Source organism: Gavia stellata, chromosome 5 (genome assembly GCF_030936135.1).
Source record: "Gavia stellata isolate bGavSte3 chromosome 5, bGavSte3.hap2, whole genome shotgun sequence".
NCBI lineage: Eukaryota > Metazoa > Chordata > Aves > Gaviiformes > Gaviidae > Gavia > Gavia stellata.
The window spans coordinates 51,386,373-51,411,415 of record NC_082598.1 but is presented as its reverse complement, the minus strand read 5'-3'; the positions used below and the strand labels follow the sequence as shown (position 1 = coordinate 51,411,415).

The window sequence follows — 25,043 nt, the reverse complement described above, 5'->3', positions numbered from 1 at the left end:
AGCTCCCTGTAGAGCATTTTGTTTCATCATTGTCAATTTTAAAGCTATTTACTTTTTCTTTTGTTAAAACTAAACATTACTTGCAAAATTACAGCACAAAAAGGCGTAACAAAACATTCTCAAACAATCCAGCTGGTATCTGAATCTTATTTGCAAAACACTTATTCTAAGTTATTAAACTACAGGATATATTATAACACTTGGAATCACAGTATATAAACACCGACGAAGTAAAGAATGCATTCCAAGAGCATCCTTATGTGAGAGATAAATACTGATGAGCAAATAAAATAGAGTATATTGCAAAGGTTTATATAGACAATGTGAGGCTCAGATACAACCAGATCTTAAATTTCCTGAATCGAGACTACACACTTTTCCTGTAAAGTGTATGATTTATTTCTGCTTGTCCAGAGTAGGGCTGCAATTCCATTACAGTTTCTGGGAAGACCTTAAAACATAAAAGAAAAGAAGCTGTTCACAATACAAAAGACTAACATATAAGAGGGAAAGTTAGTGCTGGTTTAATTTAGGATATTTATCAAGTAAAACTAGTTTAAAAATATATTCATTCATATTTGTTAATGTTTACAAAGCCTCTACCTGCACCCAGATAAAAAAAAAATTAACTAAAAAAAGAAATATTTCCACCCTTTTCATCTACTCTTTCTTTTTTTCCTCCTCAAAACCCCAGAAATCCAACAACCAAACCTACAACATTTTTGTGTCAGCATAATTATTGATTTCTGGACCAGAGGTACTACAGGGAACCCACAAATCTGCACGATACCCTTGAGTGCTAGATGCACTGCTAGCATCTCTCTGAATTATGTGAAAGATATATGAGATCTCACGTTACCAGACAGTTCCCTACTGGGTACAAATGTGAAGAGAAACATGAATCATATGTCACTCTCTCCAAAGTCACTGGAAGTAAATTCTTTCATCTGACTCAACGGTCACCTATTTAAAATTACAGTACTTGATTAAATTAAACCTCCCAATGATATTTTACATCCATTTGTTTTAGTGTATGTAACATACCACATCTCTAAGGAAACCAGCAAGCCTACACTAGAAGATATGAACCTGTGAAATTCAGGTTATCCTTCCCCCTCCCCAGTTTCATTAGAGCTGAATCAACTCCAACATCTTAAAGCACCAAACAAAAGACCATGGAGGACAGTCTGATACAATGACAAAATTAAGCTGTTTTGCATTTTATAACTGGAGCAAAATTAGACCTTCACCAATCAGTTTGCTAGGGATACTTTCAAAAGCAAAGCACAGTTCTGCATGCATTTGAAAACTGAAACCAAGTTCCTAACACAAGTATTTCTTTAAAGTAGAACTGTTTATAAAATTATACAGAGAATACAAAACATTTGTTGCTGTTCTCAAAGCCAATATGCATCTAAAAGTTTATCACTACCTTACCAATGAGAGATTTCCTTTCACCGTAAATGTTGAAAAAAAATAATCTTCTAACACAAATAATGTATTTAATATTATGTTCCCTTCCAAACTACTCTCCAAATACTCATCAAGTGCTACAGGGCATGAAGAGATCCCTAGATCACAACCACAAAACCCCATTTGCCACAGTAACAGGAGAAGAAAGCTTGTTCCTTGAAGATGAGTGAAATTCAAGGTTACTTCTTCATTAGAAACTCTAAATAACTCTCATGCTGTCCATGAGAACTCCCTTTTTAAAACATCTGCTGTGTCACCTCCAGAATATGTGAACTGCTCTTATTTCCATTTTTAAGTGACAAACTGTAGAAGTAATAATCATTAGTGACTCAGCAGCATTGCTTTGCCGCCACCTCAAGAATTAAGAAAATAAATAAGGAGTTTTAATTATTTTCAGCATGCAAGAAATCTTGTTTCTGTAATGTTATCTCACACAATCACACTTAAATCCTCTCAGGACAGTATATGATAACTGGTACTCATTCTGAAAAATTAAGGAAAAGCATTTTGAAAAAAAAAATCACAGGAAACAGTCCGAAACTGTACAATAAATACAATGTAATACTCCCTGTGGTATTTGCTATGGAAAATACAATTAGACCTTTTTAAGCTACCATGTTAAATTCTAAGGTGAAAGACTGCAAAAAAAATCCTCAGATAAATATTTCTAAATCCTATCCTCTGCTCAGACAGCACACTGGCTATTATTTTTAAAATACTTAGGTATGCTAAAAGGCATGAAAAGTTATTAGCTTATTCTTGCAATCTGGACAGCTATACTACACAGAATGATGCATATGCATAGCAAGGGAAAAAAAAAAAAACCCAAACCAAAACTACTGAGATCATTAAAGAGCAGAAGGCCAAGTCCGGCTAAGCATGGAAAGCTGCATCAGCACATGAGAAATTGCAGCTCACCACATTGCTAACAACCTAAAGAACAATGGCTTCATAGATGTATTCCTCCTGTAAGTAGTCTATACCTAACCTACTTGAGTTTTGCAGGCATATATATCCTATTTACTGTATGTATGCACTGCATCAGATAAAGAAAATACGGACAGTATTTTGATTTTTATCAAATCATAACATCTGACACTTGAACGATGAGTGCTCCATAACGCCGTAAAACCACTTTAATCAGTGCATGATACCTCCATAAGTGATTTGATTACTTGGTACCTAACCAGAAGAGTAAGGATTAGAGGTTAAAGCACTTAATGACACAGATCACACACTCAGGTAGGAGCCAAGATGCCATTAAAACTCAGTAGATCCAGCCTCCACTTGTTTAGACAAAACTGCTTTTCCAGAAATTGTGATTTGATTCTACAACACACAAGCTCTTTCAAAATAAACTCATTTAAGTCTTTCACTGGGTTTTGACTCATTTTTCCTAGACAAGGTATTCTAGACATTCATATAGGTCATGTCAGAGATGGAAAATCCTGTAAAAATCCTGTGCTCAAAAAAATCTTTTGAAAATACGTGTGGAAGAGAAGAAAGCAGGAGTATAGTTTTAGTCACCTAGTGCAAAAATTTATTGAAAAATACATGCTCATGATACAAAATTCAGAAACAAAACTGTGAAATCATGGTCTTTGGTTTAGGTAAGAAAAATCAAATATCCTCATTAAGAATCCCCTATTCAGATTAATTTAGTTATGTAGGAACCTACATATGTGACCAAGGTTGCCAAGAAGGATAAAGCTTCTGTTCAGGAGATACCCAGACCGTAGCACTTTCTAGGCTGACTTGAAGCCATTTCAGTGGAAATCACTACAAAAATAATTGACATAGGGCCCAACAATTTCTTGTCAGATGCAGAATATTCAGGCACTATATTTATGCAAGAGAAACAAAATGAATTTATTTAAGAAGAGAGATAGTGAGGGATCTAATCTGCTTCTGATCTGTTTCAACTTTATTAAAGAACCAATCTCACATCACTTCTTAAACAGGAGTCTAGTGGGTTAAAAGGCATGCTGGGATTTTAAATGAACCTCATCTAAATGAACCTTGAATATGTTATTTTTGCTGTGGGTTTTCTTTCCCCCCCTACATAACTGTTTTCAAGGTCTCCTCAGACTACTGAGTGTAGAAAATCGGCAGTTATTAAAAAAAAATCTGTTTAAAGAAAATATTTATTAGGAGTAAAGTCTTCATATTACCTATTTCTACACTGCTTGGATGATTAAGAACGAGTCAGGAATGATGCCCACATTGTTTTGGGAAAATAGCACAGTTTGTATAGACTAAGCCTCACTAGACAAGAGTACCTTCTGAAGGTTTTTTTTGTTGAAAAGATATTAACATTTTAATTGAAATAAGCATGCTGTGCTTTGCTACCAACTCTAATTTTCCTTGCAATATAAACAAAAATTTTGTGGTATCTTCAAACCTTTTTCTCTCATATCCATGCCTAGAAAACACATGAAATTAAACAGCTAGAGGCCATCCACAGATTTGTTTTAGGAAGAATAATCATTACTCATTTAATAATATGACCTTTTGTTTCCCTAAACTATGCTGCTATTAGTACCACAATTCAGAAGAAATTAGTCCATACATTAGCTATCTGTAACTATACATTTCCTCAGCTGGGATACACAGTTCAGTTTTCTACCATATCTGTTAGCAATCCTGTACTTATATATACTGTTAGCCACAACATAATTATATTTAAGGCAAATGACAGCAACTGAATAGCTATAAAAATTCAGTCTCACAGGGGGCACTATATGAACCGAGTCCAAGCTCCTATGACCAAGGTCACTTATAAATGAGCTTAAATCTGAAGTGTATGAACCCACTGACTTCAGTGGAGATAGATATGTGCCTTAGGCTAAATAAATGCTTAATGCCCCACTGAGACACTTTCACAGCAAGTTCTTGAAGCACCGAACAATTCCTGTTTCCCAAAGGAAAGATGTCTTTTTTCCTAAATACTCTTTGATACACTAGTAATGTATTTCCCACAAACTAGCGAACATGCATATACAATAATGAGTAAGGACACAGAGGAGATCTGAATCTATAATGAACTTAAAAAGAAATCAGAGGGATAAGTGGTAAATGTAAAACATGCTGAATCATCCTTGATACAGATAGGAATTTGTATAGAACAGTAAACACAGTGACCTAAAACCTGATGAGATATCAAAATTTCAGATATTATTTTTGCAGCAATAAATATAGGGACAATTCATCCCCACACATAATTAGAAAGTAGGCTGATATCCAAGGAGTTCTGCCGACTCCAGAATGCCTAACCTATAATTTATAAATACAACTAGCATTATTAAATAATCATGGTGATTCTGTTCTACAACATGAGAATAGCTATTGGCAGACAGCATTCCCCATTATTATATCAGTAAAAATCTGGCAAGCTTAACTAATGTCTCAGTTGTGTGGACTTTTAAGCTTGGATGCACGCTAGACTTACCATCTTTGACCTACAGTTTCAAAATACACTGTTACCTAAATACACTGTTACCTGAAATCAAGAACTAACCGAAGGTTGAAAAGATACAGGCTGTCTGCATCGCACCTCAATATGAGACTTGAACAAGAACATAAAGCAGAAAGAAGCCCATCAAAACACATTTCATTAATAGAAAGCAAACAGAACTAGGTCAAGAGAAGGACTAGAGATGATCAAATAAGATTTTTTTTGCACGACACCTCTAAAATGAGCTGAATCTGCAAAAGTAGCAGCTGATTTTATAGGCTAGAGTTGCAATCATAAGAAATCCAAATGCCCTCTAAGATAACATAGGTTCCTGCATATTCCAGGAAAGTACAGAAAGCTTGTTAGGAAGTAAGAGAGAAAAGACATGCTAAATGTGACTGGGGTGGGGGCGGAAGCAAAGCAACCTCACTTGTATTTAAGAAGAAAGTTACACAACTGAAAGTGTCTTCTTTTACTTACGGTTACAAAACCTGGGAAATATAAATTCTCCCTCTGAAAGAAAGCACAGCCTTTTCTGTCATCTCCTCTGGCCTCGCTGCATTCCCATTGCCACCCTTCTAGCACCTGCCACTGAACTGATTCAATGGCTCATTATTCCTGTATGCCAAGAGAAGAAATCCTCAGGAGCTTTTCTTGCAGGTTAGATAAGAGCGCAGGCTATTGTGAGACTAGATATACCATGTAACGTACCTCTCCGTCACTTCCTAGCCATATTCTGTGTTTGCTGTGGGGAACAAGGGGAGCAGCGTACACAGCAAGCATGCTTGTATTATGGAGAGCTCCTGCTCATGACCCCTGCAGCCTGAAGAACACGCTCTGGGATTTCATTCAACCTGTTGATATCTTTTCAGAATAGAGGGACAGAATAATACTTCTGCTGGTATCTGAAAGCTGGGAGAGTTTGAAAAACTCTTTTAAGCTGCTTGCCATATATCATTCTAAACCAAATTTAAAGCAACTTCATTCCAAAGTATGTTATTTTTCCCAGAAGCTAAAGGTAAGATTTCCCATGCCATTTTTCCTTCTTACCTCTATTAATTTCTTTTCCCCTTTCTATTTACCCCTACTATTTACTACCTGTGATAACTCAGTGTCAAAGGATCATGGTATGAGATTCCACAAAAACTCAGTACAAGGTGATGCCTTTTGCCTGGTAAACCTCCTTCCACACCCAAAACCACCCTTTCCAGATGCACAATGATACAGTCACCAGTTTCTCCGTGTGAGTAACTCCACAGAGCTCTGCGTAGCCCATCTGCAAATACAGGCGTGCTGTATTTTCAAACTGAGTGACTTTGATTGAAAATCCTCAGAACCAGGAGCTATTTGCATTTAATCTAATACATGCTGACAATAAGATGGTTAAGTAACGTATCTACATCATTCTAGCCTAAAAAGCATAATTTACAAGTGCATCATGTCAGTAATGTTGTATTAAGAAGCATAAAGAATACCTTTCCCTGAACCCCCAATCCTGCAAAAATCTCCAAACGAGTCAAACAAGCAAATTAAAGATTGAGTAGGGAAGAAAACAATGAAATTGAACCTTAGAAATAGAGTTATGCCATGTTTTATTCATGGAGCAAATGTATTAGAAATACAGAGGCTTGTCAAAACTATTTTCTGTGAAATTAAGAGGTTTGGGAAAAAGCACAAAAATAATATTACAACACAGCTGTACTTTCATTTTATCTACTGCCAGCTTTTCAACCTCCAAATAAGTGTATTTTTACAGTAAATTGCTTTTTTATAAAGAAAAACTTCTGTGAGGAAAAAAATTGGTCAAGTCAGGAAGATCTTCAACAGGTTAATCATGTTGCCTGGGCTTTTGACAGTCAGCAAAATCATAATCTATTATAATAAAGAGAATTCTACTACCAACACTTTCTTTTTTTTTGGTAAGGGTTTCTGAGGCCCTAGGGCCTCTCTGGTTTCCTTAACCTTTGCGAAGACACCGCTTTAATCCTTTTTCCTAAAAAAATATGTGAACAGTGTTTGCAGGGCTGGAAATATTTAGAGAGGGAAGAGAAAATGAGTTTATCCATCCTGCAACCAAAAAGCACTACACTCATTTACAATTTTCAGTTTGATTTCTCACCCTTGCAGATTCAGCAGTTCCTGTGTTACAAACAAAACCTGTGACTAGTTCTCAAAAGTTGGATGTGAGGAATTAAAGCATTTAAAACCCTGAAACATCTCAAAGAAATACCTTTGGTTTGTCAGGTATGTTTTACATTTACGTACATAGTACTACTAGGTACATACATTTAGGTACACGCTACTTTCAGCACATAGACACAGCACCATGGGCTGAGGGATGCTGCACGGGGCCATCGCTTCCAGCGGCTCCAGGGCTGGGGAGATCCCTCCTGCCCAGCCGCAGGGACTCAGTTGGGAGGTCTGTGCTCCAGACTGAATGACGTTGCTGCCACTTGCCTGTTTGCAGCTTCAACCAGTAGTGAAAATGCCCCAGACACATCGCACAGGACACTGACATGACCAGACACACAGATTGTTGCGGACAGGGCGCTGCCTGCAGCAGCGCTTACGTACAGGACTTGCATAAAATGCAAGCACAAATAGCCAGGTCCCCTCCTCCTCTTGGGCTGGTGAAGACTGAAGGTCTTGCTCCCTGGAAAGAGGGGGAAAAAACCCCAAACACCAGTAATACCCATGTTATTCTCAGTAGGCGTAATGAACGCGCTGTCTTTTGCAGAAGCTGCTGGAAGTGATGGCAAGCAGGTGTGCTGACAAACTTTCATTTTAAAACTGTTCCCTACAATAAGGGTTGCATGGAAGATTTTTTAAATCAGGCACGTGAGAAGGAGATGGCCGGGCATTACTCACTTTGCGTCAGATTGAACAATCCTAAAACAAGCCTAAGGACAGAAGGTAAAACCAGAAAATTTCTTCAAGATCACCCTTCAGAGTTTATCTCAAATCGTTACTTTGGCAAAAAGAGGTGTACGATTCCCTCCTTGCAACATACTACAGAAAAACTAGCTAAGCTATACAACCCAAAAGCACAGACTTCATCTGGGGGTCTCTGAGAGGCCAAAACATTCTTGGGAAGCCCGCGTACCCCTGACCTACCTCCAAAGCATTTGCTACCTATTGACCCCCCTCCTAAAGCTGAAACTAGGCTGCAACAAACCTCAGGGCTTACTTACCTGCATGGCATTTATTTGTGAATTCCTTTACCCTCAAGGGAAGTTGGCGGTAAAACCAGAAAAATCGACAAGATCCAAACAATATTAAGTATTTGACAGAATCCTCATAGGGACAAAAGAAGGGACAACAGGCTCTGTCATCATAAGAGACTCAGGTTCAAGACATACAACAATGAAGTCAACTAATATTTTCAAACACTACAGCAGATATGACCCAATCTTTGAGTAATGATGGATGGTAGGTAAAATTTTGGAAAGATTTAAGAAGTAATTTATTTTTGAGCCCAGGCTTTAGCTGATGGGTATGATAGGCTTTTGCAGTACTTTTTTCATCCTGTTATAAAGAAACTTGTGTTTCACTTTGGCATTTTTTTCAGCAGAAGGAAAGACAAAAATAACAGGAGCAGTAACAGTAGCGGACACACCAGCAACAGCAACGGTAGTATCTGTTCCACTTCCTGGAATGACATATGAAGAGGCACAAAATACAACATAATTGGCCTCTAAAGACTGTAAGGACTCTAGTTATTAATGCAGCTCCATCCCAATGGTATCTTGAGTATATCTCAAACTTTAACGCCAAATCCCCATGACTACGGGAGTACCACTTTCTACATACAAGTAAATTAAGTGACTAGCCCACAGTAACACTGGAAATCTGCATCAAAGAACCCAGCTTAACCCAGGAGACCTAGACTCAAGTTTTAACTATCAGACTACCCTTCCCTTTTTTACCTAAGAGTGGAGCTACAGGGATCCCAGATGTTAATACTTCACAATGTCAAAAGCCATCACTAACTCACACTTTCTAGACACACACAGTTTCAGTCTGACCTTGAGCAGGATCATTGCAAAAGCTGTATGGAAGGTGCAATTGTTTTTACATGAACTGAGTTACGGCTGTTCTGCAGAATAATTGTGAGCTCGTAATTGTTCCTCCTAGTCCCTAAATCTCTTGGTTGTAACTCATGGAAAACTGAGAAGAAACAACATGCTCCTTTCTTAAGCGCTCATCACGTTTCCATTTTGGCATGACATCCATTCCAGACCTTTGTAAACTCACAAAGCAGAACAGAAAAGCAGCAATTGGCCCCCTACTTAAACCTTGCCGTCTAAAAAATGCAGAATTGCTTTAAATAGCATGGTATGCTTTGATTTGTCATAATGTTTATTATTGCATTTATTTTCTGCCTGCAGATATTATTAAAGAAGATGTTTCATCTCAATGTATGTATAAAATCAAAGGAATGAAGAAAGGCAGTATGCCTAACTTAATTACTGTCCTGGTTCTTTCAGTAATTGATGGCTGAACATACCAATATGAACAAGGATTTGTAACTAAATGTCACACTATAATTATGAAAGAGCAGAAAATTGAGATACAGACTCTGATTCTAATTGCTCCATGATAACCATACAAATGCATCTCACTCAAAGTAGCCTTTCATGACCCTGGAGCTCAGGACTGTGCTCTTTTGCCCTTCTTGTCTATTTATGAAGGAAAAACCTCTTGGCATCTAAATTATGGCTGTTATGTTCCGTGATGCTGATCTTCTAACTGCTCCATTTAACCGAACAGGATTTACCAGTACATATCATTAATAAAATCTGTATCAGCCAGAAAGGAACCTAACTTATACCCACTATTTGAACATATCAGTCCTTCACCACTCTTCACACCAAAAAAAAAAAGCTAAAAATACTAATTTGCTCAGGAAACTGAGTATTTTCCTTGATCCACTGAGAACATGCAGCACAGGCCAATTATCTATAATATCTCAGCCACATTTTAAACATATTCTGAGTGAAGCTGAGCTAGAAGCTAGTGTTACCTGTCTCCTGCGGCTCATCAACTAGGCTCATTCACAACTCAACTTTTCAGGTAAAATATACTAAAAGAGTTTTAGGATAAAGTTAAACTGGTAGCAGTTCTGGGTTGTGGTTTTTTTCCCTCAATTAAAATTGGAATAAGATTACACCATTCATTTACATAAATAACAGAACAGAAACAGGACTCCCAATTCAGTACTTCTTTTCCAGAATATGGACCAGGGTGCTCCAAGGACGCTGGAGGACTAACCTTGTACTAGCCTACGATTTCTATTTAGTTTCATTCCAATTTAATACTGCTCTAGTCATTATTTCTTCTTCTCCTTACCTTCAGTAACTTAAGCTTCAAGACTAGTAATAACACACCTAGCCACAAGTGTGCAAGGGTTATTTTTGACTAACGCAAATATGGCCTTTGCATTTGATAATGCTACCTATTCTTTCGCTGAAAAGCCTGCAAAGATCCCTTTGCTCTGTGCCCAGTGCTCTTTCAGAAGCTGTAGACCACAGCTAGAAGACTTTAGAAGATGACAAGTTTTATTTCATTTCCCTGGAGACCTTAAGTTACTCCATTACTGCGTCAGATTTATTAAACAATGCTTCAGGAGAAAATGTGTAGCTTAGTGGAATAGGTCATTCTGAGAATACAAAAATCCCTCTGTTTCTAGCTTTTCTAGCTATGGAGAAACTAGTTGCATGTGACTCTCCACTCCATACTTCAAAGCCATGCTGGAAGTCAGATGTATGCATGAAACCAGGCTGGCTACAGTTCTGGCTCATGCTGCTCCCCCTTCACAACAAGAAGTTTCACAGAGAAATAGCAGGCATTTATTCAGTGAGTCTTTTTCCCTTGTGAAATTAGAAACTAACATGAACTTCCCCTTTTAACTGTTATTAAGATATCTATATAGTTGTGTAATTAATGTAGTGAAGTCACATATCAGGTTTTGGTATGTTCATTATTAGTACTGCTTACTTTCTTATTATCTTATTGTCCAAAATCTGTAGTGACACTGCAAGATGCTACCGAGCTAAATAATCTGTGAACCGCCTTTTTGGCAGAGACACAGAGCTCTTTGTTACTTTACTGTCACAATCTTTATTTTGTTCAAAACCTGTAAATATAAACTGAAATGTTATTACGTATTTCAAGCAGAAAACTGAAGGGATGCTGCCCTAGTTTAACTTGATCTGCAACGTATACGTCTCTAAAGGAGGCATTTGGGAATGCTGAAGCTTTCAAAAGAGCTCAAGGAGCTGGGTGCCCAGTTCCAATTAAAAATCAAAACATGTCATTGTTTTTAAACACAGAAACATAATTCGCTGCCAACGATACATTCCCGAGCAAAGCAATACATTCAAATTACCTAAGTATCTCTTCTCTGGTTCTAAGCAGTTGTCTGGCAAAAATACACAGTTAGGACCCTACAGTTTTTTCCTATTCTCTATTTAAAGGCAGATTAAAAACACTGAAAAATCTGCTTTCCTTGCACTGACGAACACGAATGGATTACACGGGCACTTTGTCAGACTGTCAGAGACAACTTGCTTGGGAGCAGGAGGTCTGCTTTGCTAGAAATCTCAGGAAAAACATCTAGCAAGTGGTGTTTGCCCCTTTTGAGTTTCTGTGCCAGTGCGACTGTTTTACGAAATGAGATACCATCTAGCCAGACAAGAGCAGTGCTAGTGCCAGAGCTCGCTGCTGCCCACGCATGATGCCCATGCTGTCCTCCATAGAAACTGATGCCGACTCCAGGCTTCTGACCAGAGGCACCCTTTGGCTGGCTGAGGACTGACCCCAGAGCCAAAAGGCACCCTGCAATGCCCCTGCTTCAGGCACGCTACCAGCGAACGCTTTTGCTTTCAACGGACCCCAGCTGATCCACCGTAGCTGATGAGCTGTCTTTCTATGTTTTGATGCCAAAACAATTAGTATAATTCATAAATACAGCAGATTTTTCTATTCCCTTATTACATTTAGAAGGTGTTTCACATTTCAAAAGCAAGCAAATTCATTTCTGTTTTACAGTTTTAACTACCTGTGCTAACGACCCATTACCAGCACTGAATTCTTCTCTACTTTTTCTTTAATAGCATTTGTATTTCTCCCACTCCTGGTCAAAAAAACAACCACGAAAACACCAAAGGGGTTTCAGCTCAGCACTCCTACTCTCCATTAAAAAATTAATAAAAATAATTAGTACATTTGATTAATAGACACAGGAGGAGCTTCAAACCCACCACAGAACTTTCACACAGCTTGTTCATCACATTCAAAATAACTCAGCAACTACCTAATTAATATCACTGGGTCATTACACCAACACTTTAGTTTGGCTGGGTACTGATGGGAATTGATCTGCAGGTTATCTGGATTTAAAAGAAATACAATAAAAATTCCTGACTTTTACTTTCTAAAAAACAAATGCACTGCGTTTTTGTTGGTGAGGCTGCTAATACCTAATGTAATTATGTTACTAAAAGATCATCATCTGATATGATGACTGTAATTTGACATTTAAATAAGTACGCTTAAGTCGTGCGCCCGTCTCAAAAAACACTATTTCTACCTTGCCCTCAGAAGTCTGCAAAACCCCAGTAATCTGTCAAATTAATAGTAATTTTTTTTTTAAATGAAAAAACAAATATTTGTGTTGTGATAGAGTACTCTAGCCCAAGACACTACGTTTTGGATCTCACTAATGTGCACTAAATAAAAACTACCTAATACAAACACAAGACAAAGGTTAGAGCCCACAGTTGCCAACCACTTCACTAAGATGTGCCTCTGCCTGCTCATTACTGACAGTGCTAAGCAGACACCATACCACAGCATTACATTTTAAACGTATAAAGCATTTATTTAATAACTATTTTTCTATTTTTTATTAGGTATATATGAGCAAGTGTTACATCCTAAGAGTGACACTACTGCATCAGAACTTCACATGCTTCTGCCTTTCAGTTATATTAAGACAAAGCTACACCAAGAACAGGCCCTTCTTTCTCAACATCCACTAATGGGAAAAAAAAAAAAAACACACATATATAGGGCACATAATAGCCATTGCCACCATATCAAAAGTCATTTTGTCAAGTCACATATACTCTTTTTCATTCATAAACCTTGAGCAAGTACCAAAGCATGTATTACCACATACATAGAATTAAGCACACACTTAAAAACCTTCTAACAGAGATGGTCTTAATTTAGGTTTGAATAAGATGTGCCTGATCTCCTAAAGTGTTTGGTTTTTTAAGAGTTGAACAATATTTAGATGGATACTAAAGTACACTTTCATATTTCCACGTTTAATTCATTTTTTTCCAGCAAATAAGACAAATAATTTCATTTCTGAAATATGCTGGGTGAAATAAATACGCTTTACACGTATGTTGGAGCACTGCTTTACAGATGAGGCTGAGGCATTAAATCCAAACTGGCTAAAGCTCCAGCCGAAGACAAATCTCTTCTAAAAATTATAGCAAGCTACATTATTCAAAACTATTCAGCAAGCATTCAAGCACCAACATGATGGATGCAGCAGGCCTGTGTGGGTACAGAGCTAATCAATATCGCACTCTTGAATAGTCACTGCGTAGTGTGGAGCCTGATGTGGAGATGACACATGCATGTGCTTAATATTCAGTACCATGAGCAGTCCCCCCGACTTCAGCCGGACCACTCGCTACAAATCCCAGCTACATACATATGTCTTTGTAAAAAGATGGAGGGGCACCAGTTTTATGACACCTATGGCAAATAATTAAGAAATTATAAAAGACCTTGGATAGCTATGCCTTGGTAAACTTTTAGAAAAGGCTACTGCAGTCATGATTTAATGACAACACTAACCATACAAAACCAACTATGTGTTTTTTTGATAGGCTATGGCACAACACAAGCACACAACTTACCCACATTAATGTACATTACTTGACTAAATTCCACACTGCTTATATTACTGAATATAAAGGTCTTCCTTATGTATTTGAGTAATCAATACTTGGAATCAAATAAGTCATGTTTCACCAGGGAAAAGGAAAATGAATGAGGTTAAATTAATGCTTTCACTTTCTAGAAACTGGCAATGGTTTCCCGCTACAGAAACCACTAACTTCATTATTTTACAACAGGAAATCAACTCTGTAGAATATTTTAAAAGTCTAATTTACTTAGAGTAATAAAAAGGCACTCTCAAGTCTCATCATGTATGTCATATTATGCTTAGTTTTAAACATTCCAGCTTAAGAACAGTATGCAAAAATCTCAGTGAATCAAGTTGATTAATATTTTGCATTTGTATGCAGTAGTGCTCTCCACTCACCAAGTACTATATAAATATTATTTTATTAAATTTCAAAGCAATTGTGTTAGGTGGGATAATAAAATGTCTCTGTCTTACATTCTTTATCTCAGCAATACAGCCTTTAAAACAGAAGCAAAAGTAGTAAATTAATGCAGTAAACTCACTTATGGAGAGAAGGTCAGAAATGAGGGAATTCCAGACTTCTAAAGCCGTGCTAAGTCTAGCAGGGCACAGGAATCTACATTCAAAGTAGAAGCATCTACATGAGTTTTGCAGGTATCTCCTTATCTTCAACTGTACGGTTAGAGAAAAAGTTAGGGGTATTTTTTAATTTTCTAGTACTCATCAGGGTTCATAGTGCCTTTTTGCAGGAACCCCATTTCATGAGGATGCTGCTGGAGGGCAACCAGTTCATTAGGGAAAAGCTGAGAGGACAGAACAAGAACACAAGTAAAAAAATGAGCTGGAGTAATAAATAAAAAAATCACAAACAATGAAAAAGGTAACAGATCATCGTCTCTTTCTCCTTTCTAGCTCTGTATTTCAGTTAATACAGCATTCCACTTTCTGGAACAATGTCTCCTTGCCTGCTAATTTGGCTCCTAGCTCCTCTTTTAAAACTCACTCCTTAATGCCCAGTTCTCCCAGAAATCCTTCCAATAGTATCTTATTTTCTATTCATAAATGGTCACTGAAATTATGGTAGATCAAAACAATTATTTTGTTAATTTATTATTATATTGTCAACTTCAGTAGAAAGTCAAAAAGACAGATCCTCACCCTAGCAAATACTGTTCTTTTCAACCACAGCAGCTAAAAGCAGAAGCTATTGTAAATTGGGCCTTAACTAACAAGAGTCTCTAAAAATCTGGAGCTCCTAATGGCAGCTAAGAGACTTTCTCAATTTGCCATTAACCAACCCATCAACTGTATTTATTAACTGTGGCACTACACTTCAGAATTGCTATGTTTCAATGATACAACTTGCTGCATACAGCCTCCTGATGAAGGAATAGTTTGTGAAAGTCAAAGATGGGATGTTAGCCCTCGTATTCGTGTAATTTGTCATTTTAGAGATTTTCATAGGCTCTTGAAGAATAGGATCTTGCCTGACTCATTAGTTATCCCTCCGTAACAAGCGAAGAAAGAACTGAATTCATTTTCAATTACACCTCTTCATATTTCAACATATTTGTTAAAATACTGAACGGAGCTTCTCATGGAACATTTTCCCCTATAGTAATTCCGGACAGAATTCCTTACAAAAAGCACAAGTGAATTGTAATGTGGCTCTAGGACTGATGGCCTTAACCAAATAAATGCTATAATCAGCATCAGTATGTAGAACACCAACAAGATTTTTATTGCACTACAAATTGTCACAGTAGCGTCAGTAACTTTGACTTCCAGAAGAGAGTAATTTTAAGGTTTCCATGCAAAAAGCAGCATTTCACATCATATTTTTATGCTCATAAACACCTTCATTTTGATAACAGATCTAGAAGCACATGCATTAACTTCCAGCTGACTTCAGCACGATGCATGTGTGAATGTCAGATATACAAACCCCTTTCAAGTATTAAGAGAAACATAAGGAACTTGTTAGGAATGTAAACAAATATTGCTACAAAACTGCTTAAATATGCAAACCTGACATAACACAGGACTAAATCCTATATAGGACGGACAGCATGTATCAACAGGGAAGAGGAGGCTCACAAATCTGTACGTCTGTGATTGTCTTGAATGATTTTTTTGGTGAAGCAAGCCATAGGTAAACTATTAAGCCCATCATCTTAAAAAAGCCTTTATGAAGAGTCCAACAAACTGGCTACTAGCAAATGCTACGGAAAATCATCTACTCTTGTTTTCAGGTTGGTCACATACTGAAAGAATTAAATAGCCCCTTGGTTTTGTTAAAAGTCAAATAGAATAACAAATTCTACCATAATAGTACTGGCTCATCATCAGTGTGTAATGTGTTGTCATCTTGTTTATGAAGGGGGCAAGATTAAAGATCTTTCAAAAAACATACATTGCTTCCCAATTAGCTGCATGCCTAGAAATACGATCACTTCCAATCTGATGAGCTTACAAAAGTTTAAACTAGTCGTATAACTTGAATGTGATCACTTGATCACTTCTGTATTCCGGTGCTTATAAAAAAAATTGCATCAATAATATTTGATAATGTATTTTAATTGAAGAACTTTAGAAGAATTCTGTTTAGGTGTGAACGGAGAGGCCTATTGGAGAAAACAAACAAGCCCAAAAGTGAAAACAGAGAATGGATTGATTTGGAATTACTAAAAAGAATTTTGGTTGAAAAGTCTTAAAACCTGGAAGTGGGCCACAGCTTAATGTAGCAATCAGAAAAGCAACTTGACAAAAATATTTAGATGTCAGTATTTAACTCCAGGGTTTTATGTACTTCAGTGGTATGTCAATGCTAAAAGACTCTGAAAAATTAAGCCTCTTATCTCAGTATCTTAACACGAATTAAGACGATGACTTACAAACAACCCCATCTAACTATTTTGTGCCAGATCCTAACTCAGTATAAAGACATCAGCTTTATTTGGTGGAATTGTGTCAGCTTACACTGTGGCTCTATCCTTCCAACTCTTTCTTCCAACTGAATGACTCAAAAACAACAGTGACAACTAGGCAAATCCTAAATTTTTTGCAGCTAGCTAAATCAAAGAGCAAATATTAATAAGATAAACACCTTTGTGTTTAAAGATGATGTTTTTACTGCAACGTGTGTCTCTACGTTACTGCTCAGAATAGAAATGGTCACCATTCTTCAAAGGGCAATGTAGATCCTTCTGTTTTAAAAGCATCTCATTTGCTCCAGATAATGAGCCAAGAGTAGAAAGATTACGTGTCATATCACATCTCCATCTTAATTACTTTTCTATCAAGTATAATGCCATTTAGGCATTATGATCCTAGCTGTTCCAGAAGCTGCTACAAATCTTCATAATAATATACTGGACAGAACTTTTCCATCACTGTTAATTCAGTGCTTTATAAATATAAACAAGGAGGAAAACACAGGTGAGGCCAAGTGCAACATGTTAGGGAAGATTATTTATGGAAAATGGTTCTGCCAGTTAATTTGTTTCCAACAGGTCCAGGAAATGAACAAGTCTAAACACTAAGATTTCTTATAATGTGTTTGTTTGTTTTGGAAGCTTTTTGACCCACATTTCTTCACCCATGAGTTGACTTTCTGTAACATTATTCAGTACTGGTTAGCAAGGGCCTTTTCGGTGCAGCTAATTTGTTCCATCCTAGCTCCCAGTAATTTCGGAAACTATGATCACGCACATTTTGCTGCTACAACCGTCCATACTCTGTGGCAACTTTGCTTTCTACCAAATAAAATGGAACAGTTATTTTATTCTGTAAGTAAACACACAAACAGATTTAAAAAACACAATACAACAGCTAAATAGAATTACCATAGAGATCATTCAGATAATACAGATATATCCACAGAATTATCATACACAGAACATTTGAAACAGGGGCATAATTCAAGCAGTTTATCTGTAACCATTGCTAAATCTGCATCAAAGGAGGGACCAGAACTGACAATGGCACACACTGGCAAGGACTTGTCTCAAACCGCACTTCCACACGAGTCTGCATGAATGTGCACTATAGGTACCTACGCGGGTGGATGGAGAAAGAGGGGCCAAAAGACAGCAGGTAAAAGACAGGGTGAGAATTACTCCTGCTTAAAAGCACGGCACTGCTGTAACAGAGTATCTCAGCAGAGTACAAACTCAGAGCTCTACCGGTGATGAAGTACAAATCTCACGTATGTTTTAAGTCTCTCCGAACCCTGTGGAGCTAGCAGGACTTTTCCTGTTCACAGGCTAGGCCCTACGCTGTCCCATGTCACAGGCAAAAGAAATGCAGGATTCCCTACTGCAGGTGCCATAACTTACAAAGACCTTGCGTAATCCTATTACAAAATCGTTCTAAACACACCGTGAGTTGACCTTGGTTATTGCTGTTAATCAAGGCAGTGCAACAGTGCCTTAACCAACCATGAGAGAAAGGATCAAGTCACACTCATGTCTCAAGTCAAACCTCCTTCATTTGAAACATATTATTCTGGCACACACAAAATGGGACCGCAATTATATCAGCAATGGTCTTTTTGGTAACTACCTGGGGTAGGCAGCAGTCATTTTAAGTATCTAGAAAACCAGATGGGTCTGCCCTTGGTGCTGGAATGCTTCTGTAGCTGTAAAAATCACTTCCATTTCATAACTGACCATAGAAGTCCAGATGCAGTGTAAACAGTATTTTTCTGTTAAATAGCAAACGCATTTAGAAGTAATTCTACAAAATGTATACTGCTCTTCCCCTTCCAAGAAAATGACTTTTTTATTTCCAAGTAATTGTATTGGATACATTTACTTTATATTTCTAGAATAATAATACCTCACTGAAGATAGTCAGAATTTACCTGACTTACCAGAACGATGGTGATGTTGTTCTTCTAGGAACTCCAAGTCAAGCATTAAGTCATCTTCATCCAACTCACAGGAACCCAAGTTATTCAAAATATCCTAATATATATTAAAAAAAAAAAAATAAGGAAGCAGCATTTAGACAAATGCATTAACCAAACTGTTCTGCACAAAATAATGAGCAATCAGATCTGGGAAATACGTTCAAGCAGGAGCTACAGAAAATTTTTCTACTAACATTGGACCAGTGAGAAATTGTATAAAACAACTGTCCAAGTAGAAATATATTTGTCACCATTTTCTATTTTTACAGGATCTCAAATATTTAACAAAAAAAACCCCAGAAGTACAAGTCATCTATGTCACTATTTCTTTTTGTACTGTTCAATGATGGTTTTGTGTCTTTCCAAGTTTAATCATAACTTTTTATGAAGCATAAAAATGATATTTTTAGCACAACATAAAAGTATCAGTACTTGTTTTTCACTAAATTTTGAAATTCTAAGCACTGCCTGCCCTTACCAATATACTCTGAAGAGAGATTTACTGTTCTATTTATCCAAGGGATAAAGAGACACAAATTTAGGATAAACAGGAAATTCAGGCACGAATGATCAACTCATGAATTTTTTAAGTATTAAGGTGGGTAGTAAAGGCTTACATGGACAGAGAAGAAAGCCCAGCTGTGAAGTGTAGCTGCTTAGATCCCCATTCCCTTTTTGTGATTCATTTTGTTTGCCAAGTTTTAACCCCAGACAGATACAACAGGTTTTTACAATGCATTCTCTGGAAAGTCAAAAAGGGGTGGGGGGGGCTACAGTCAAAAGACAGCAAAATAGTAGCTTTTCATACTATGTTTTTCCCTACAGGATTAGCTTCTTGGAAGATAAAATGACTATTTATGTCTCACGTAGACATCTTTACTCTGTAAACTCTCAGTACAGCAATATCACTATTAAGGCTTCATTTGGGGTCATGAAATGGCGTTCAGCTCAGCCTTTGCAAAGCCCTGCCTGGACAGCCAGTGCCTGCAGCCAGACACAGGAATTACAATCAGTCTCGGAAAAGACGCACCGCCGACGGGGGACAGAGCGGCATGCAGGGAGCCATGGCTGAAGAAAGCCTCTCCTCTCTGGCATCCAGGGAGAAACAGCAGCAGGGAGAAGGCAACCCACACCAGGACAGTTCACTTCTTTCTTGTTCCCGGTTCCTACGCGCACCATAGGCAACTTTGGAAAATGAGGCCATGAGGCAGCATGACACTTCCAAGATTTGTTCTCTGTTCTTTTTCACAAATTCCAAAAGCGCTGCCTGACATGACTGAAGTATCTTCAGTCCAACTGTTATTAACAGCTTTATTACAGAGGGAGAATCAATGATTATGGCAAGTTAAGAGCAGACGAACATAAGGAAATGATGTCTAAACAAAGGAAGAGTTTGGGGTTTTTTGCTCCCTTTTTAAATTTAGATACTATTATGCACTCGATCTTGATCAAATGGTATATTAAACTACTCAGAATGTACAACATACCTTGTTTATATATTGTTTTATTAATGTAAGAAAAGCATTTTGGTGACAAAGTCCAGAAGAACAATCCGTGCAATATTTAAGCAACAGCTAAAGGTTTTTCATGCCAGTAGAGGCAAAAGGTAAAAAGGTTGAAGTACACAGGTTTGTCCTTTACCTTAAAATTATCATCTGTATTACAGTTGACCAACTGAACCCATATTGATATTAATGCTAAGCATCCTTTGATGAGCCATACCAGTAGTAAAGAGCATGATTTCATGCTAACTGAGTATCTCCTTCATCTTGTGCAGCAAGTTGTACATGATCTGAAATCTTGGGAGATTGCCTGAAAAAATGTAGTGATTCACAGCCTTTGTCAAAAAACAAATTCTATTTAATTTGGAAAAAACACACACACACACACAGAACCACAGTTTTCTAAATTGAAGAAACTCCACCACGTAAGATGTAGCAAAAGGAAGAAGTTTGCACACAACTCTCCCCCTGCAAATCATTGCCTTGCAGGAAGGTCTTCACTTCCAATAACCTTCAGAGCAGAGGCAAACTGTGTTCCTTCTACCCTCTCTGTCCTGCGAGGCTGTTGGGCACTCTGCTCCTCACAGCAACATCTCTGCTTGTCCACCTGAGCTGAGGGCTCCCAGCTGCCTTCCCAATGCACCCATGACCCCCTTGCCTTCCCTTTCCTACAGCCTCTTCGACTGCACCAACAACAGTAGGCAAGCCAAAGTGACAAAGAAAAGCTCCCTCAGGTTTATTCTTCTTGGAAGTACCTCCACCAGGGAAAGTCTCCCTCTTTCCCCAAGAGGTCACTTGTCCCGTATAAAGGGACAAATCATAGAACTGGGAACAAGCAAATTAAAGCAGGTACTGTCCATCATGGCAAGAATGAGGGCTTGGCAGAGAGCGCTGCTCTACCTGCCAGGGGTGTCAATGATGTCAATCCAGCCGCTTCCCTGCTCTCATCGCCCACCTCTGCGGGTGGAGTCCTTCCACAGATACAAAAGAGAAATGAACTCACGAATGCATAAAAGCACACCCAAACAGAGAGCGTTAGTTAGGTACCCAGGGCTGTCCTAACTGAGTAGTATTTTTCTGAAAACATATAATTAGAAAATACAATAATAGAAAAGGGCTCCTAGAATGACCTGCCTAGTGCCACAGAATGGCTCAGCGGTACTGCTGCGAGTGCACGCCGACTTCTTCCGCTCCCCTCTGCCTCCTCGCCAGGATCCATTACTCCTTTGTTGCTATGACAATTAGTAACAATTGTAATTTCTTTTTAAGTTCAGTATCTCTTGACCGTTTCCCTGTTCTCCCCCTCACCACTGCTGCTGCATTCTTTGAAGAATAACGCAATTAAGTTTTAAAAAAAGAAAAGGAGAGAGAGTGATCAAGCCTTAAAGAGCATTCCAAGTGAGTAGTTTCAAAGCTGTGCTACATAAAATAAAAGAAATTAATGCTTCCATCAAGGTCCCAAGGAAACATTTGTTGTCAATTTATGGTGGCATACCCTTTCATTTATTCAAGGAGGCAAATCATTTAGTTAAGGAAGAAGGCTCTGTAGCAAAAACCTCATTATTGACTCTGTAATAGCCCCGTAGAAACCTTAAGACGTATTTCCTACTTCTGGTGTCTGCTTGACTTCTACCACCATTTTGCCTTTACAATGGACCCAAAATTAACATGATGATGCTTTTTTCTTCCAGTTGGTCTGGAAGATGATCATAACCTGTGAGAGGAACACGTTAACAGATTGACTTAGGCAATCATTTGCCCATATCTCTCAGTTTTTCCTGGTCAAGACAGGCTGCAGCCCTAGTTGACCTATCACTCTTCCCACCTTTGCTTTGGTGAACTGCTACTGTTATTTAAACAAGTTTCTGTTTAAACAAGGGTTTAACAGTGATATTTTAAATGTTACTAATTGAGAATAAAAAGCAGTAATTTGTACAACGGTTCAGGCTGCTTTGATAACTGATAATGGCTGTAGCAGAACAGGATGTTAATCCAAGAATATTTCAAGGCATCAGTAACTATGCAGTAACATTTTTCATATTTAAAATTCTTTCAGCAACACGTATAAACTGCTGTTTTTCATCCAAAGCTAGGTATCTTACTTAAAGCTCATTTAACTCAATGGTACTCAATTTAGTTGTGACTGGGCCGAGACGTTCTTAACATTCTTAAGAAATATGACTTAAGAATCGTTTTATTATCGAAAGATACACAGCAATTTGCATGGATATAGTTCAGGAACACCTGAAACATTACAGGGATAGAGATGTATTAGACATACAGTTCCTCCCAGCCAGACAGTGTTTATCTGGATAGTAAGTTTACTCAGGGTTGCTGAAGGGGGCTTCCTTCCTACCCTAGTTTCCTCCTTATCCCCGTCTTTCTCTCTTCCCAGCTTCCCTTCCTATAATCACTCAAAGGAAGTCTAATGCATAATACATGAATTTTTGTCCTTTTCCAGAATAGTCAAATATTTCATTATTTTTAGATCTGTTCCAGCTCAGAGTCTACAACACTTAAAATGAGTTTGACAGCTGGAATAAATAAAAACAGCTTTAGTAGTAAATACATATAAAGTGCCCAACATAACAGGTCTCAAATCTACTATTAGGCTTAATCAAACAATAAAAAGCAAGTAACATTTCTTTATGAAACCCCCTTTGCTATGTGTTTTTTTAATTACTATTCCAAATAACCAACTTTTACATATAAATACCTAGTGAAATTACTGCTTATGGAATTATAGTATACTCCTCTAAAAATTGACTACTTTGGTATTCAAAAATGGCAATAAAACATACATATGAATATACAAATACACTAAAGCATATTATTTTGTTAAGCAAATCAATTCAATTCCAAAACAGAGCTAGCAAAATCATATCACTTGCACAATATATATAAACAAAGCTTGATTCCATACCATTGAAATAATAAAGTAACAGCAAGGTCCTAAAGGCAGCAGACACAGGTTCTCTGTCATTACCAGCATCTTTGGAGAGTTGTATACATTATTTTGTAATTTTATTCTAATTAACATGCAGTCTCTAGTCAATATGATGTTCAATGGCCTCTGTTTCTTTTTCATTTTCTATACTGGTATCTTGAGGGAGATTCAGCCCTGACAAGCTTTGTTTTCCTGAGCAAGGGGATGCAGACTTTTTTTCTGACCAGCGCTTCTGTGTATCCAAACACAGGTTGCCACTGGGACCTGGCATTTTCCAGTGTTTTTCAGGGTTCTTTTACACAGGTGACTGAGATTTCCATTTCATTACAGTGTAGTGATACTGCAACAAAATCTTGACTATTGCTTGGAGATTGTTCAAGACCTTTGAGAACTTGAGGTCCAGTAAGCAACTTAATGAAGCTAGAAAACTGAAGCACTGACATGTTTGCAATTACTCAGTTCATGAACATTTCTGTCAGACACATAATGGCTGAAGACAGTATTCATACAAGTCACAGAAAGTTAACTGAGGATATACATATATCGATATAGACTCACCATCATGAACTAAAACATATGGACTACATTTTAATCTTTAATGTATCTTTTGATCAAGCTTTGCACCTGTGCTCAGCAAACACACTGCTTTTCCTGGAAAGCATTTTGTCACCGTGCTTCCTCTGATGCATGCCTATGCAAAATAACTCACCACTGCTGCAGTTCAAACCGAGCAGATGAGCTCTGGTCACAGGCACCCCTCTTTGAAATGCCATTCTGCATCATCACCTATGCTGTAGGTGCATTTCTCCTCAAGAATCTGTAATCCTACTTCACTGCCACTTTAGACTATAGCAGGAAAGCCCCAAAATCCAGGGGAATAATTTTTTAAAGCTTTTTTCTCTTGACATAATAGCCTGTGTCTCATTTGCATAAGTGATTATGTGGTGGTCACTGGATTTTTCAAAGATATTTTTAGAACTACAAGAACAAAATTTTTAAAACTCAACTTAAAAAAAAATGCTTTGGGTTCTGTTTTGTTTTCCTTTCTCCCCATTTTCCCCTCTAGACATCTTTCTGATTGTCTTCCTCTATCTTATTGTTCTTCACTATTTTCTGAACACAGATTTTCATATCTTATTGGGGTTTGGCTTTTTTTCAAAATATAAAGAATTTAGTGTTTATGTGTCCCCATTGTAAAATTCCTCTTGGAGAAAAACAGCCTAGTATTGCATGTATAACAGTGTGTTAGTATTTAATATTATAGATTCTTTTTTACCGTCACTGTAGAAATATATGTGGTGGGCTATTTGAGATCAATGCTTTTGCAAGAGCACATAGAAAACACACTCTAGGGAGAATAATTTGATTCTTTTGTGAAGTCATACGTATGACAATTCATCTGTATCTACTCAGGGTCACTGTATATCTAATGCTGGAAAAGATCAGAATTAAATACTTATTTCAAGTCTGAAATGATTTCTAGAGATTGCCAAAAGATAGTACTTCATCAAAATTGTATTCAGCAAAGGAACATGGCATACAATCAGCATAAGAATGAAAACTGAGATATACTCAAGTAAAAAGAAAGACCTTGAGCTATATAAAGTAAAGTTAACTCCTAGAACCGCACCTGAGTAATTCATGGACATAATGAAGTATTTCCCCTTCTGCACTCTCGCACACACTTCAAAGGAAAAATGAAAGTACATGAAACCCAGCAAACAGAAAAACCTTTAAAAACACAGAATCCCTGCCAGCAGCCTAAAAATCTCTATATCAAATGTAAAGTTTATGGATGCCTT

General features: G+C 37.5%; 1 protein-coding gene across 2 annotated transcripts in view; it reads right to left on the bottom strand.

Moving 5' to 3' along the window:
* The window catches only part of CCSER1 (coiled-coil serine rich protein 1), a 641,220-nt gene that overhangs the window by 566,267 nt on the left and 49,910 nt on the right, over positions 1-25,043 (bottom strand). For both annotated transcript variants that reach the window (XM_059818129.1, XM_059818130.1), the window contains exon 3: positions 18,754-18,847. In XM_059818129.1, coding sequence (XP_059674112.1) covers positions 18,754-18,847 — 94 coding nt within the window. The remainder of the gene's footprint in view (positions 1-18,753; positions 18,848-25,043) is intronic.